General features: G+C 40.8%; 1 protein-coding gene across 2 annotated transcripts in view; it reads right to left on the reverse strand.

Annotated features, from left to right (window-relative positions):
- Positions 1 to 14,171, reverse strand: part of ece2a (endothelin converting enzyme 2a) — a 75,481-nt gene that overhangs the window by 46,626 nt on the left and 14,684 nt on the right. Inside the window, exon 2 of one of the 2 annotated variants that reach the window (XM_062987963.1) lies at positions 504 to 775. In XM_062987963.1, the coding sequence (XP_062844033.1) occupies positions 504 to 775 (272 nt within the window). Of the gene's footprint in view, positions 1 to 491; positions 776 to 14,171 lie in introns of both variants that reach the window. The other variant, XM_062987962.1, reaches the window with a different exon arrangement.

The following is a 14,171-nucleotide window of genomic DNA, read 5'->3' on the forward strand; positions in this document are numbered from 1 at the left end:
GGAAAAAAAGGGTACAGGTACTGGACTGGCCTGTCCCTAATAGAAAGTTTGTGGAGAATTTTGAAACAAAAAATGCGACAATGACGACCCCGTACTGTTGCACATCTTAAGACGTGTTTGCAGGAAGAATGAGACAAATAAAGGCTGAAACACTAAATCACTTGGTATCCTCAATGCGTGTGGTGAAAAGGAATGGTAACATTATAAAGTGGTAAATGCTTTACTGTCCCAACTTTTTTTGGAATGTGTTACAGGCCTGAAATGCAGGAATGGATGTTTATTAATAAATGAAATGAAGTTGATCAGACAAAACATGAAATATCTCAGGTTCATCCTGTCTGCAATCAAATAATAGTCAAAGTAAATGTAAGAAACTCTGTGTTTTTTAATTATGTGCATTTTCCATACTGTCCCAACTTTTTCTGATTTGGGGTTGTAATATAAAAGTAATACAAATAATTCCCCATCATGTAATTAACTATATATCTTACCTCTGTAAGCACCTGGTGTAGTAGGTGAGAGCTGGCTTCTGAGACGTTCCACGGGTCTCTCTCCTCCACAAGCATAGCATCGAGCGTGCCCTTTTCCATTACTACATCAAAAGACGAGTCAGGAAATGCCAGGTGACGGGCATCCATGCACACCCAGCTCATGCCCGTGCAGTCAGCGTGGCGCTGAGCCATGTTCTCCACACACACACTGGAGTAGTCCATGTTGGTGATGTGAGTGTGGCCAGCCTGGTACATGTCCACACTCAAAGCGCTGTTCCCACAACCTAAAATAAGTGGAGGAATGGAAACAAAAAGGTCGAGTCATTTACGATTGTTTGCAAACTTCGTCTAGTAGTGATCATAAATGTTCAGGTTGTACAAGTTCTCTTGGATGTCTGACACCCATTCTTCAACAGCGGCAAGTATTGGATCACACTATGCCCTCTGTATTCCTCTACAGGTCATTCTCAATCAGCCCCTCCCATGTTTAAAAACAATGTACCTCAAAGAAAGATTGGAAGGGATTCCCATATTTCTCCCTCTACAGTGCATAATATCAATAAACAGTTCGATGAATCGAGAGGAATTGCAGTCACTGCATCAAGAACCGCCACTCAACAATAGCTGATATAACCACATGGGTGAGGGATTACTTTGGCAAACCTTTGTCAAGCACTACAATACAGAGTTACATGCACAAATGCCACTTAAAACTTTACTGTGCAAGAAAGAAGCCTTATGTTAACCATGTCCAGAAGCGGCGTCAGGTTCTCTGGGCCCAGAGGCATCTGGGATGGACCATCACACAGTGAAAACATGTATTGTGGTCAGATGAATCAGCATTCCAGGTCTTTTTTTGGAAAAAATTGGACAGTGTGTGATCTGGAACAAAGGCGACAACGTGACACTGACAACGCCGTACTGTTGCACTCCTTATTATGTGTTTGCAGGAAGAATAGGACAAAATAAAACCTGAAACACTTCATTTGCTTGGTATCTTCTGTATAGAAATGTCTTGTTTCACATGTTGTGAGAAGAAACGTCAACATTACAAAGTGGTAAATGCTTTACCTCCCAATTTTTAAAAAATGTGTTGCAGGAATGGATGTAAATTAACAAATGAAATGAAGTTGACCAGACAAAACATGAAATCTCTCAGGTTTATACTGTCTGCAATAAATTAAAAGTGAAAATAAATGTAAGAAACAATGAATTTTTTTGTTTGCATTTTCCATACTGTCCCAACTTTTTCTGAAGACACATTTTTGACATTTAGATGACGAGTCTTTATTTGAAATACAATCTAAAAAATGCTTTTTGTTTTGGTGATGCTGTTTATGTACTGAAAGTAAATGTTAAAGCTTAAGACGTTACAGCAAGTTGCAATAAGGATTAATAAGTCGTCGCTATCTGATGAAAAACACGTATCTCCACTTTTAGCGGTTAATTGTGGGTATAAATCTCTGTCTTTAACAAGTATCTCCATTGGCTGTTAGATTAAATGTGCTGATTGTAACCAGGTGTGGTCTAGTATAGTAATATTAGACTCTGCTGGTGCTAAAACATGCATTCATACCGGCAGTATTTAAAAGAACACACAACAGGCACACAATGTCCCTGTTTGCTGTCTACAATACACTGAAGTCCATTTTACATAGTATGAAACCGACTGACTCTCTCTATTTCCTCGATTGCTCCTGTAGGGGTCGCCAGCGGATCGTGATCCGCATTATTGATTATTGAATTTTTACGCCGGATGCCCTTACTGACACAACACTCCCTATTTATCCGGGCTTGGGACCGGCACTATAATGCACTAGTTTATGCATCCTAGCGGCTAGGTACCTATTGGACAATTCAGTGTCTCCAATTAGCCTGGCCGCATGTTTTTGGATTGGAAACCGGAACGCCCAGTTTTCGAACAGAAAGGACTTGGACCGCCCCACCTGGGGATCAAACCCAGGACCTTCTTGCTGTGAGGCGACAGTGCTACCCACATAGCCACTGTGCCGCCCGATGAAATCAACCGACTGATGCAGATATTTCTGTGCTGAATTGTATCTAAATTGCGCCATCTGTGGTTTGTTTGCACCGTTACCGTCAGGGGAAAACGTTTCAGAACCGTGACTAACGCTAATTATCACCCCATTCATTTGGCTAATTAAAGAGTCCCTAACAAGCAGAGACTCGGTTAGGAGGTTTAATTATGCTGTCTTTCTTTTTCACTTTCTTCTCACCTTTTTTTTTTTTTAGTTTAATATTCACTTCTTTGTGGTCAATGGTTAAACCAAACTCAAAAGATTCAAAAACAAGTGTCTTGATGAATTGAAAGCAAAAGCTACGCTACAGGTCACCGTTTAATCAAGAAATTCCATCTATAAGTAACTACAAAAAGCATCTGCAGGCTGTGATAGTGCCTAAAAGAGTGTTACTTACTAGAAGTAACTGTATAATAACATTTTTAGAACACATATATGACTAAACACTATAGGACTATATGACCAAAATGATGTGGACACTTTTTTATAGACAGAATGCCTTTATTTGTCATATATACATATACACCAATCAACCATAACATTGAAACCACCTCCTTGTTTCTACACTCATTGTTCATTTTATCAGCTTCACTTACCATATAGAAGCACTTTGTAGATCTACAATTACTGACTGTAGTCCATGTATTTCTCTGCATGCTTTGTTAGCCCCCTTTCACACTGTTCTTCAATGGTCAGGACTCTCCCAGGACCACCACAGAGCAGGTATCATTTAGGTGGTGGATCATTCTCAGCACTGCAGTGACACTGACATGGTGGTGGTGTGTTAGTGTGTGTTGTGCTGGTATGAGTGGATCAGACACAGCAGCACTGCTGGAGTTTTTAAACACCTCACTGTCACTGCTGGGCTGTGAATAGTCCACCAACCAAAAACATCCAGCCAACAGCGCCCTGTGACCACTGATGAAGGTCTAGAAGATGACCAACTCAAACAGCAGCAACAGATGAGCGACCGTCTCTGACTTTACATCTACAAGTTGGACCAACTAGGTAGGAGTGTCTAATAGAGCGGACAGTGAGTGGACACAGTATTTAAAAACTTCAGCAGCCCTGCTGTGTCTGATCCACTCATACCAGCACAACACACACTAACACACCACCACCACGTCATTGTCACTGCAGTGCTAAGAATGATCCACCACCTAAATAATATCTCCTCTGTAGTGGTCCTGTGGGGGTCCTGACCATTGAAAAACAACATGAAAGGGGGCTAACAAAGCATGCAGAGAAACAGATGGACTATAGTTAGTAATTGTAGAACTACAAAGTGCTTCTATATGGTAAGTGAAGCTGATAAAATGGACAGTGAGTGTAGAATCAAGGAGGTGGTTTTAATGTTATGGCTGATCGGTGTACAGACGAACAGTACAACGAAATTCTATCATCGCGTATCACAGCTTGTTTGGAAGCTGGGGTCAGAGCGCAGGGTCAGCCATCGTACGGCGCCCCTGGAGCAGAGAGGGTTAGGGCCCTTGCTCAAGGACCCAACAGTGGCTGCATGGCAGAGCTGGGATTCAAACTCTCAACCTTCCATTTGGTAGGCCAAAGCTCTACCCACTAGGCTACCACTGTCCCACCTGGCAATGAGCTTAATCGACCGCACGACTATTACAACCTTGCTATAACAGACTATAATGAGTTGCTATAATGAGTGGATCAGGCACAGCAGCACTACTGGAGTTTTTAAACACCTCACCGTCACTGCTGGACTGAGAATAGTCCACCAACCAAAAATATCCATCCAACAGTGCCCTGTGGGCAGCGTCCTGTGACCACTGATAAAGGTCTAGAAGATGACCAACTCAAACAGCAGCAATAGATGAGCGATCGTCTCTGACTTCATCTACAAGGTGGAACAACTAGGTAGGAGTGTCTAATAGAGCGCACAGTGAGTGGACACAGTATTTAAAAACTCCAGCAGCGCTGCTGTGTCTTATCCACTCATACCAGCACAACACACACTAACACACCACCACCATGTCAGTGTCACTGCAGTGCTGAGAATGATCCACCACCTAAAATAATGCCTGCTCTGTGGTGGTCCTGTGGGGGTCCTGATCATTGAAAAACAAAGTAAAAGGAGGTTAAAAATGTATGTAGAGAAACAGATGGACTACAGTCAGTAATTGTAGAACCACAAAGTGCTTCTATATGGTACGTGGAGCTGATAAAATGGACAATGAGTGTAGAAACAAGGTGGTCATAATGTTATGCCTGATCGGTGTATGCATTAAATAAATTATATAAAAAAAATAAAACGCATCAACTTGGGAGCTGTTAAAACTTTATCTGATTGATATTCTTTACAAAAATTCAGCTGTTAACAAAATAAAAAAATAAAAGATTTATCTCTGTATTTTGCTCATAGTGGCAGAGCTACAATACAAACAGAGGTACAGAAAGTCCAGAAAGAAACAGAATAGGGAAGTCAGAGCCAATTGTGTTGATAAATGTTATTGTTAGTGGGTTCGTTTGTAATGTATGGACAGTTTGTTCTTTTCGGCCTTTCAAAAAAGCAGGCAGATAGAAAATAGACAGAATTAGTGGAGCAACAAAAGCGTATTTTCCACTGCAGGGAAGTCAAAATTATACCACAATACGCATCAAATCCAGAACTATCCGTACCATACCGGCTGTGTCATTGTTCGTTTTCGACTGCGGCTAGCCATGAAAGTGAGATTTCTCTGAAGGTGAGACAGTGACGGCATTTCCCACCAGAAGCTGAGAACAAATACTGTAAACTGTAAACAACAGCAGCAGCGACAACAGGATGATTCTCGGTTTGGTTGCTATGGTGCTTATTTTTTCGTAGCCCTGCGTATAGCTCTGTTTATTTTTTTTATGTTTTAATGACACTCACCACACACACACACACACACATACAACACATAAACTCACACACACTTGCACATACACCGATCAGGCATAACATTATGACCACCTTCCTATTATTGTGTTGGTCCCCCTTTTGCTGCCAAAACAGCCCTGACCCGTCAAGGCATAGACTCCACTAGACCCCTGAAGGTGTGCTCTGGTATCTGGCATCAAGATGTTCCAAGCAGCAGATCCTTTAATTCCTGTAAGCTGCGAGGTGGGGCCTCCATGTATCAGACTTGTGTGTCCAGCACATCCCACAGACGCTCGATTGGATTGAGATCTGGGGAATTTGGAGGCCGAGTCAACACCTCAAACTCGTTGTTGTGCTCCTCAAATCATTCCTGAATCATTTTTGCTTTGTGGCAGGGCGCATTATACTGCTGAAAGAGGCTACAGCCATCAGGGAATACTGTTTCCATGAAAGGGTGTACATGGTCTGCAACAATGCTTAGGTAGGTGGTACGTGTCAAAGTAACATCCACATGGATGGCAGGACCCAAGGTTTCCCAGCAGAACATTGCCCAAAGCATCACACTGCCTCTACCGGCTTGCCTTCTTCCCATAGTGCATCCTGGTGCCATGTGTTCCCCAGGTAAAGGAGGCACACACCCGGCCATCCACGTGATGTAAAAGAAAACATGATTCATCTGACCAAGCCACCTTCTTCCATTGCTCCGTGGTTCAGTTCAGATGCTCACGTGCCCATTGTTGGTGCTTTCGGCGCTGGGTCAGCATGGGCACCCTGACTGGTCTGCGGCTATGCAGCCCAATACGCAACAAACTGCAATGCACTGTGTATCCTGACACCTTTCTATCATAACCAGCATTAACTTCTTCAGCAATTGCAGCTACAGTAGCTCGTCTGTTGGGTCGGACCACACAGGCCAGCCTTCGCTCCCCACAGGCATCAATGAGCCTTGGCTGCCCATGACCCTGTCGCCGGTTTACCACTGTTCCTTCCTTGGACCACTTTTGATAGATACTGACCATTGCAGACTGGGAACACCCCACAAGAGCTGCTCTGACCCAGTTGTTTAGCCATCACAAATGAACACACACACTTGCACACTCACAAACGTACACACAGCCACACACACACAGACACACCACAGTCTTGCTCCCTGGACTCTGACAACTCCAGTACAAACAACTACTTAGTGACTATATCACTTGCATCTCATCCAGGTACAGACAGACACACCGTAACCCTGACCAGGATGAAGTGTATGTGTGCGTAGATACAGGTAGTGGAGTGAACTGCTACAGTACTGATCAGCCGCATAAAGAAATCACCTCACAGGAACTGTTATATAATTACAGAGAGGATGAGAGTGATGGAGTAGTGTTGGATGCATCATGCATGCCTTATATTAGGAAGGTTAGATCTGCGGCTGCTGGACACTTATATACAGAAATCATACAGATTTTATAACAGCTCTGTGCAGTCCTATCCTCAACTTTCTTTCCTTTCTTTTCCTATTTTAGCCTAAACACAGAGTCAAAAGATTTTATGCAATTATTCTCTTTATTATTATTTAGTTAGTAAAAAAGTTTTCAATACAAATGAATATTTGACATGCTAATAAAGCACTGAAAATATTGATGGTGGTGGTGTGTTAGTGTGTGTTGTGCTGGTATGAGTGGATAAGACTGATGCTGATGGAGTTTTTAAACACCTCACTGCTGGACTTAGAGCGCCCCATGGGCAGCGTCCTGTGACCACTGATGAAGGTCTAGAAGATGACCAACTCAAACAGCAGCAATAGATGAGTGATCGTCTCTGACTTTACATCTACAAGGTGGACCAACTAGGTAGGAGTGTCTAATAGAGTGGACAGTGAGTGGACACAGTATTTAAAAACTCCAGCAGCGCTGCTGTATCTGATCCACTCATACCAGCAAAACACACACTAACACACCACCACCATGTCAGTGTCACTGCAGTGCTGAGAATGCTCCACCACTTAAATAATACCTGCTCTGTGGTGGTCCTGTGGAGGTCCTGACCATTGAAGAACAGGGCGAAAGCAAGCTAAAAAAAAAAGTATGTAGAGAAACAGATGGACTACAGTCAGTAATTGTAGAACTACAAAGTGCTCCTATATGGTAAGTCGAGCTGATAAAATGGACAGTGAGTGTAGAAACAAGGAGGTGGTTTTAATGTTATGGTTGATCGATGTGCATATATATATAAGTCTGGACACATAGGAAATATCACTAACTATAACTAACTGAGAGATATGAGAGAGCATGAGAGATAAAGAAATATGTGTCACCAGATGAGTGACAGTGGATGTCAAACACACGTCTACACACAACACATTTTTATTACTACTTGCATATAATATTATTACTGTCATTATTCAATCAATCACTATTATTCTAAATACGGGTAAGGAATACATATATTTTAAAAGTAATAAAATAGATTTTAACTGATATACACACATACACCAATCAGCCATAACATTAAAACCACCTCCTGGTTTCTACACTAACTGTCCATTTTATTAGCTCCACGTACCATATAGGAGCACTTTGTAGTTTTATAATTACCGACTGTAGTCCATCTGTTTCTCTACATACTTTTTTGTTTTGTTTTTCAATAGTCAGTACTGTCCCAGGACCACCACAGAGCAGGTATTATTTAGGTGGTGGATCATTCTCAGCACTGCAGTGACACTGACATGGTGGTGGTGTGTTAGTGTGTGTTGTGCTGGTATGAGTGGATCAGACACAGCAGCGCTGCTGGAGTTTTTAAATACCGTGTCCACTCACTTTCCACTCTATTAGACACTCCTACCAAGTTGGTCCACCTTGTAGACGTAAAGTCAGAGACGATCGCTCATCTATTGCTGCTGTTTGAGTTGGTCATCTTCTAGACCTTCATCAGTGGTCACAGGATGCTGCCCATGGGGCTCTGTTGGCTGGATATTTTTGGTTCAGTCCAGTAGTGACAGTGAGGTGTTTAAAAACTTCATCAACATTGCTGTGTCTTATCCACTCATACCAGCACAACACACACTAACACACCACCACCATGTCAATGTGACTGCAGGGCTGAGAATGATCCACCACCTAAATAATACCCGCTCTGTGGTGGTCCCGACCATTAAAGAACAGCATGAAAGGGGGCTAACAAAGCATGCAGAGAAACAGATGGACTACAGTCAGTAATTGTAGAACTTCAAAGTGCTTCTATATGGTAAGTGGAGCTGATAAAATAGATAGAGAATGTAGAAACAAGCAGGTGGTTTTAATGTTATGGCTGATCGGTGTATAAGTGTACATAAAGAAATATCAAAAAAGATTATGTTGGTTTGGATATGATGGTGTAAGTGTGTGCATGAGTTTGAGTCCAATTTAACGCCCCCCGTCGTCGTATGTCTGTGGTACAAAATACTTTCTCAGCCTGTCTGTTAATCAGGACAGAGATGTCATATTTACATGCTCAAGTAATGCAAATGAAACAACACAACGTTAAAAAGAGGAGTTTCTATGTTGCGTTTTGCACCGTGCTTGGACTAAAGAAAACATTACTGCATTCTACATTGTTCACTCCACCGAACCTCTCTCTCCAACTCTAGTCACAGTACCCTGCCTAATCATTTTTTCTCTACGAGATTGCGCTGGGCTCGTTTCCAGACACTGATTAAGCCTTGTCCTTGAATAAATTCCCCCATAGAATCTTAATGACCAAACACTGCAAAAAAAGTGCTTGAGATTATCCAGAAGCACTCAACAGCAAAATCACATTGTTACCGGGAATGTCCATACTTGACAGATACCGAGCTGTACAAAAAGTATTTGTCACCGTCATAATGTGTTTTTTTTATTTGCATACGTTACAGAACTTACAATTTACCATGGACATAAAAGTAAACAAAAAAAAATACAATTTAATAAAAAGGAAAATAACAAAAACTAGCCCCTTTGTGAAAAAAATCCCCTTAGTCACTCAAATAACAAATTACCCTTCATTAACTGATGACGGTTTGTTTACTAGAACTCTAACGTCATGTTCTACACTTTGGTTACGTTCATGACATGGCAGGTAGTTACAGGTTACACATGATTCATCAGTTCAGGTTCAACGGTAAACACCATCATGGGCAATTTTGTCTCTTCAATTTACCAAACTTACACGTGGACTCTGGGAAAAACAAATACAACCACAAATCAGAAAAAGTTGGGACAGTATGGAAAATGCAAATAAAATAAAAATGCCTAAAAAAAGTTACCTAAATTTACTTTTTTGACTTTTATTTGATTGCAGACAGGATGAACCTGAGATATTTCATGTTTGGTCTGCTCAACTTCATTTCATTTATTAATAACCGTCCATTCCTGCATTTCAGGTCTGCAACACATTCCAAAAAAAGTTGGGATGGGGTCAATTTAGGGCTGTTAATGAGGTGAAAAAACTAAATAATGATGTGATTCCAAACAGATGATTGTAATCATGGTTTGGTAGAAAAGCAGCATCCAGGAAAGGCTGAGTCTTTGATGAACAAAGATGATCAGAGGATCTCCAGTTTGTCAAGAAATGCGTGAGAAAATTATTAAAATGTTTAAAAACAGTGTACCTCAAAGAAAGATTGGAAGGGATTTGCATATTTCTTCCTCTACAGTGCATAATATCATTAAACGATTCAAGGAATCAGGAGGAATTTCAGTGCTTAAAGGCTAAGGGTGCAAGCTTAAGCCGAACGCCCGTGATCTTCGATCCCTCAGACGGCACTGCATCAAGAACCGCCACTCAACAATAGCTGATATAACCACATGGGTGAGGGATTACTTTGACAAACCCTTGTTAAGCTCTACAATACAGAGTTACATGCACAAATGCCACTTAAAACTTTAATGTGCAAAAAAGAAGCCTTATGTTAACCATGTCCAAAAGCGGCATCGACTTCTCTGAGGCATCTAGGATGGACCATCATACAGTGTAAATGTGTATTGTGCTCAGATGAACCAGCATTCCAGGTCTTTTTTGGAAAAAAATAGACGGCGTGTGCTTCGGACCAAAGATGAAAAGAACCATCCAGACTGTTATCAGCAACAAGTCCAAAAGCCAGGGTGTGTCATGGTATGGGGCTGTGTCAGTGCCATCGGCAAAGGTCATTTGCACTTCTGTGATGGCAGCATTAATGCAGAAAAGTACATTGAGATCTTAGAGCAACATGTGCTGCCCTCAAGACATCATCTTTTCCAGGGACGTTTTTTGAAATGGAAAATGCGACGACGACCCCGTACTGTTGCACATCTTAAGACGTGTTTGCAGGAAGAATGGGACAAAATAAAAGCTGAAACACTAAATCACTTGGACTCCTCGGTGCCAAAACGTCTTTTAAGTGTGGTGAAAAGGAATGGTAACATTATAAAGTGGTAAATGCTTTACTGTCCCAACATTTTTTGGAATGTTTTGCAGGCCTGAAATGCAGGATGGATGTTTATTAATAAATGAAATGAAGTTGACCAGACAAAACATGAAATATCTCAGGTTCATCCTGTCTGCAATCAAATAAAAGTCAAAGTCAATGTAAGAAACTGTTTTTTTTTTTTTTATTATTCGCATTTTCCATGCTGTCCTAACTTTTTCTGACTTGGGGTTGTAGATTCAATCAATGCAGACATGGGGAGAGAATGCACACTCCACACAGAAAGGACCTGGACCGCTCCACCTGGAAATATAACCCAGGACCTTCTTGCTGTGAGGTAACAGCGCTACCTGCCGAGCCTCTGTCCCACCTGTCATCAACTGATGATTAAGTTCAGCTACATAGCACACACCCAGACTTGATTACTCCCTGTTGAATTGAATCTAAACATTACATTCCTAGAAACACTACATTACTAGAAACCCAACATCTGTAAGGCTGTAGGACTTCAGCAAATCATAAAAAGTTGAAAAAGTGGTGAATCTTTTCAAACGTGTCCTGTCTACCAAAATCCCTTCAAGAGCTCACTGACAAATCATTCACAACGTTCTTTTATGGCATGATCAGTGTTATCTCTGACTCTGCCTATTGTATCTTGTCTTTATAATCTGGGTCCATTATATATTTTCATTCTATTTTTATGGCTGAGGTGGGTTAAAACTGTTCTTGTGTTGTCTTGCGTAAGAATTTCTTTTAAGGTTCCAGGCATGTGTACTTGTAGTGCTGGGTGATATAACGGTACATTCCGTATACCGGCTTTAAATCCTCGTACAGTATGTTTTTTTCATACACAGCCATACCGTAGCATAGTTAATACAACAGCTGTAAGCTTCAATAGGCAGCAAATCATATAATATTGTTCACCGCTAAAAGCGCTATTGAGCGTTGTGCAGATTTGGTATAGCTCACTAGCTAGCCAGGTACCATTAGCATAACAGTGTTAACAGATGAGAGGTTTTCTCGATATGGTGAAAAAAAAAAAAAAAAAAACAGAAAACAGATGGAGGATGAAGAGAGGGAGACATTCTGTGGAGTCGTATATCAGTATAACGGTATAACTATATAAGTCTCTCGAAAAAGCTGATTCTCATATTTTCTCAGCACTTAACTATCACACAAGTTTAAAAGTGAAACAGGAGTAAAATCCAGCTAAACAAATACATGTGGACGCCTTCAGAATGATTTTGACTGTTATTCCACACAAATGCAGATTCTATAGGGTAAGTGGAGCTGATAAAATAAACAGTGAGTGTAGAAACAAAGAGGGGGTTTTAATGTTATGGCTGATCGGTGTAAATCTCAACTGGTACAACTATTAGCGCTTTCTCTACTTCCAAATCTAAAGTATTGCACAGGCACAGACTGTCATTATTAAACAGTTTAATAGAAAAACTAATTAAAAGAAACACAATAAAATTGGCAATTGGTTATCAGCTACTGTTAAATTAGCATCAGCCAGAAAAGGCTGATCAGTCCATAAACTCCACTGTCTATTCACAAGGTTTAATCACAAACTGCAGCACAGAAGCGAGTTTCTGAATGTGTGAAAAAGAGCAGTGGGGGTAACCCCCGAAAGACTGCAGCATCCTCTGCACTCCTGCCTCAGCCAATCAGATGAGAGGAAGAGATGAAGATGACTCACATAAAGCACATACACACCACCCACATACAGCGAACCCACTCATTTATCCCTGAATAAGTGTTGATTCATTCATTCATCCATTCATTCATAAATTGCACAGCTGTACTCGGTCACAGAATGACGCATCCACACACTACACTACAGCAGCAGTGGGATTAGCAGCATGTGCAGCTCTGAAGAGAAACCAGTCTGGAATTCCAGGCTGAAAACCACAAATCTTCCAGCAGCTTGTAGAATCCCACCAAATTAGCAATGTATGCTTACTAATGCTAGCCATGTCGTAGCGGTTATGTGTTTAACAAAGCAATAGGCTGTAATTTACTATTCATTTCATTTATGGCTGTATGATATGACGTGTAATTAGGCAGGTAACGATGCACCACAAGACAGTTAATAACCGATTAAAAAATTCCATGATTCAAATCAATTTGACATGTAAAATGAATCGATATTCACTTTGAACAGCAGAGGGCACTGGAACTATACACCTCACCTGGTTGACGTCACTGGCGCTATATGCCTGGTTGCCAGATTCTGGGTTTTTCAGCCAAATTGGGCTTAATTCAAAACTGTTTTGCATAGTTTGTACCTACCTCAGAAATAAAAGGGCATTCATTATTTAGATAAATAAAAGGTAATCATAAATACAGTATTTTATTTTATTTTTTTAAGAAAATTAATAAAAAGTAACTTTGTCAGAATTTGTCTTCATTTTCAAATAGGGGAAAAAATCGTATCGTGAACTAAGTATCGTGAATCGCATCACATTGTGGGTAGAGTGTATTGTTACATCCCTAGTGATGATATTAATCAACCATTTGTTTATTAGGATTTTAATGTCATGTTTTACGATTCACGATACTGGGTTCACGATACGATTTTTTCCCGATTTTTTAAACAAAATGAAATTGAAGACAAATGATAAAATTTCCTTTTATTATTTATCTTTAAAAAAAAATACTCTATTTGTGCTTATATTTTATTTATCTAAATAATGAATGTCATTTTATTTCTGAGGTAGGTACAAACTATGCAAAACAATGCCTCACAAATAAATTTGGCTGGAAAATTTTGAACCTGGCAACCCTGTAGTTTGTTTGTTTGTTTTATTAGCATTTTAACATCATGTATTACACCCCTTGGTTACATTCATGACAGATATGGTAGTTACTCATCACACAAGATTCATCAGTTCACAAGATTATATCGAACACAGTCATGGACAATTTTGTATCTCCAATTCACCTCACTTGCACGTCTTTGGACTGTGGGAGGAAAACGGAGCACCCAGAGGAAACCCACGCAGACACAGGGAGAACATGCAAAGTCCACACAGAAAGGACCTGGACCACCCCACCTGGGGATCGAACCCAGGACCTTCTTGCTGTGAGGCAACAGTGCTACCCACTTAGCCACTGTGCCGCCCGGCAACCCTGTAGTGACGTCAACCAGGCGAGGTGAATAATGCCAGTGCACTCTGCTGTTTAAAGTGAATATCGATTCATTTTACATGTAAACCGATTTGAATCGTTACACATGTGAATCGATTTTTAACTGTCTTGTGGTGCATCGTTACATCCCTACTCGTTATGTCTGTTTTATTTGTTAATTTTTTAAGTTCTGTTTGGCCCAGTGTTTCCAGTTAGAACTCTGTTACAGCCTA

This window comes from Trichomycterus rosablanca, chromosome 25 (assembly GCF_030014385.1).
Source record: "Trichomycterus rosablanca isolate fTriRos1 chromosome 25, fTriRos1.hap1, whole genome shotgun sequence".
Taxonomy (NCBI): Eukaryota; Metazoa; Chordata; class Actinopteri; order Siluriformes; family Trichomycteridae; genus Trichomycterus; species Trichomycterus rosablanca.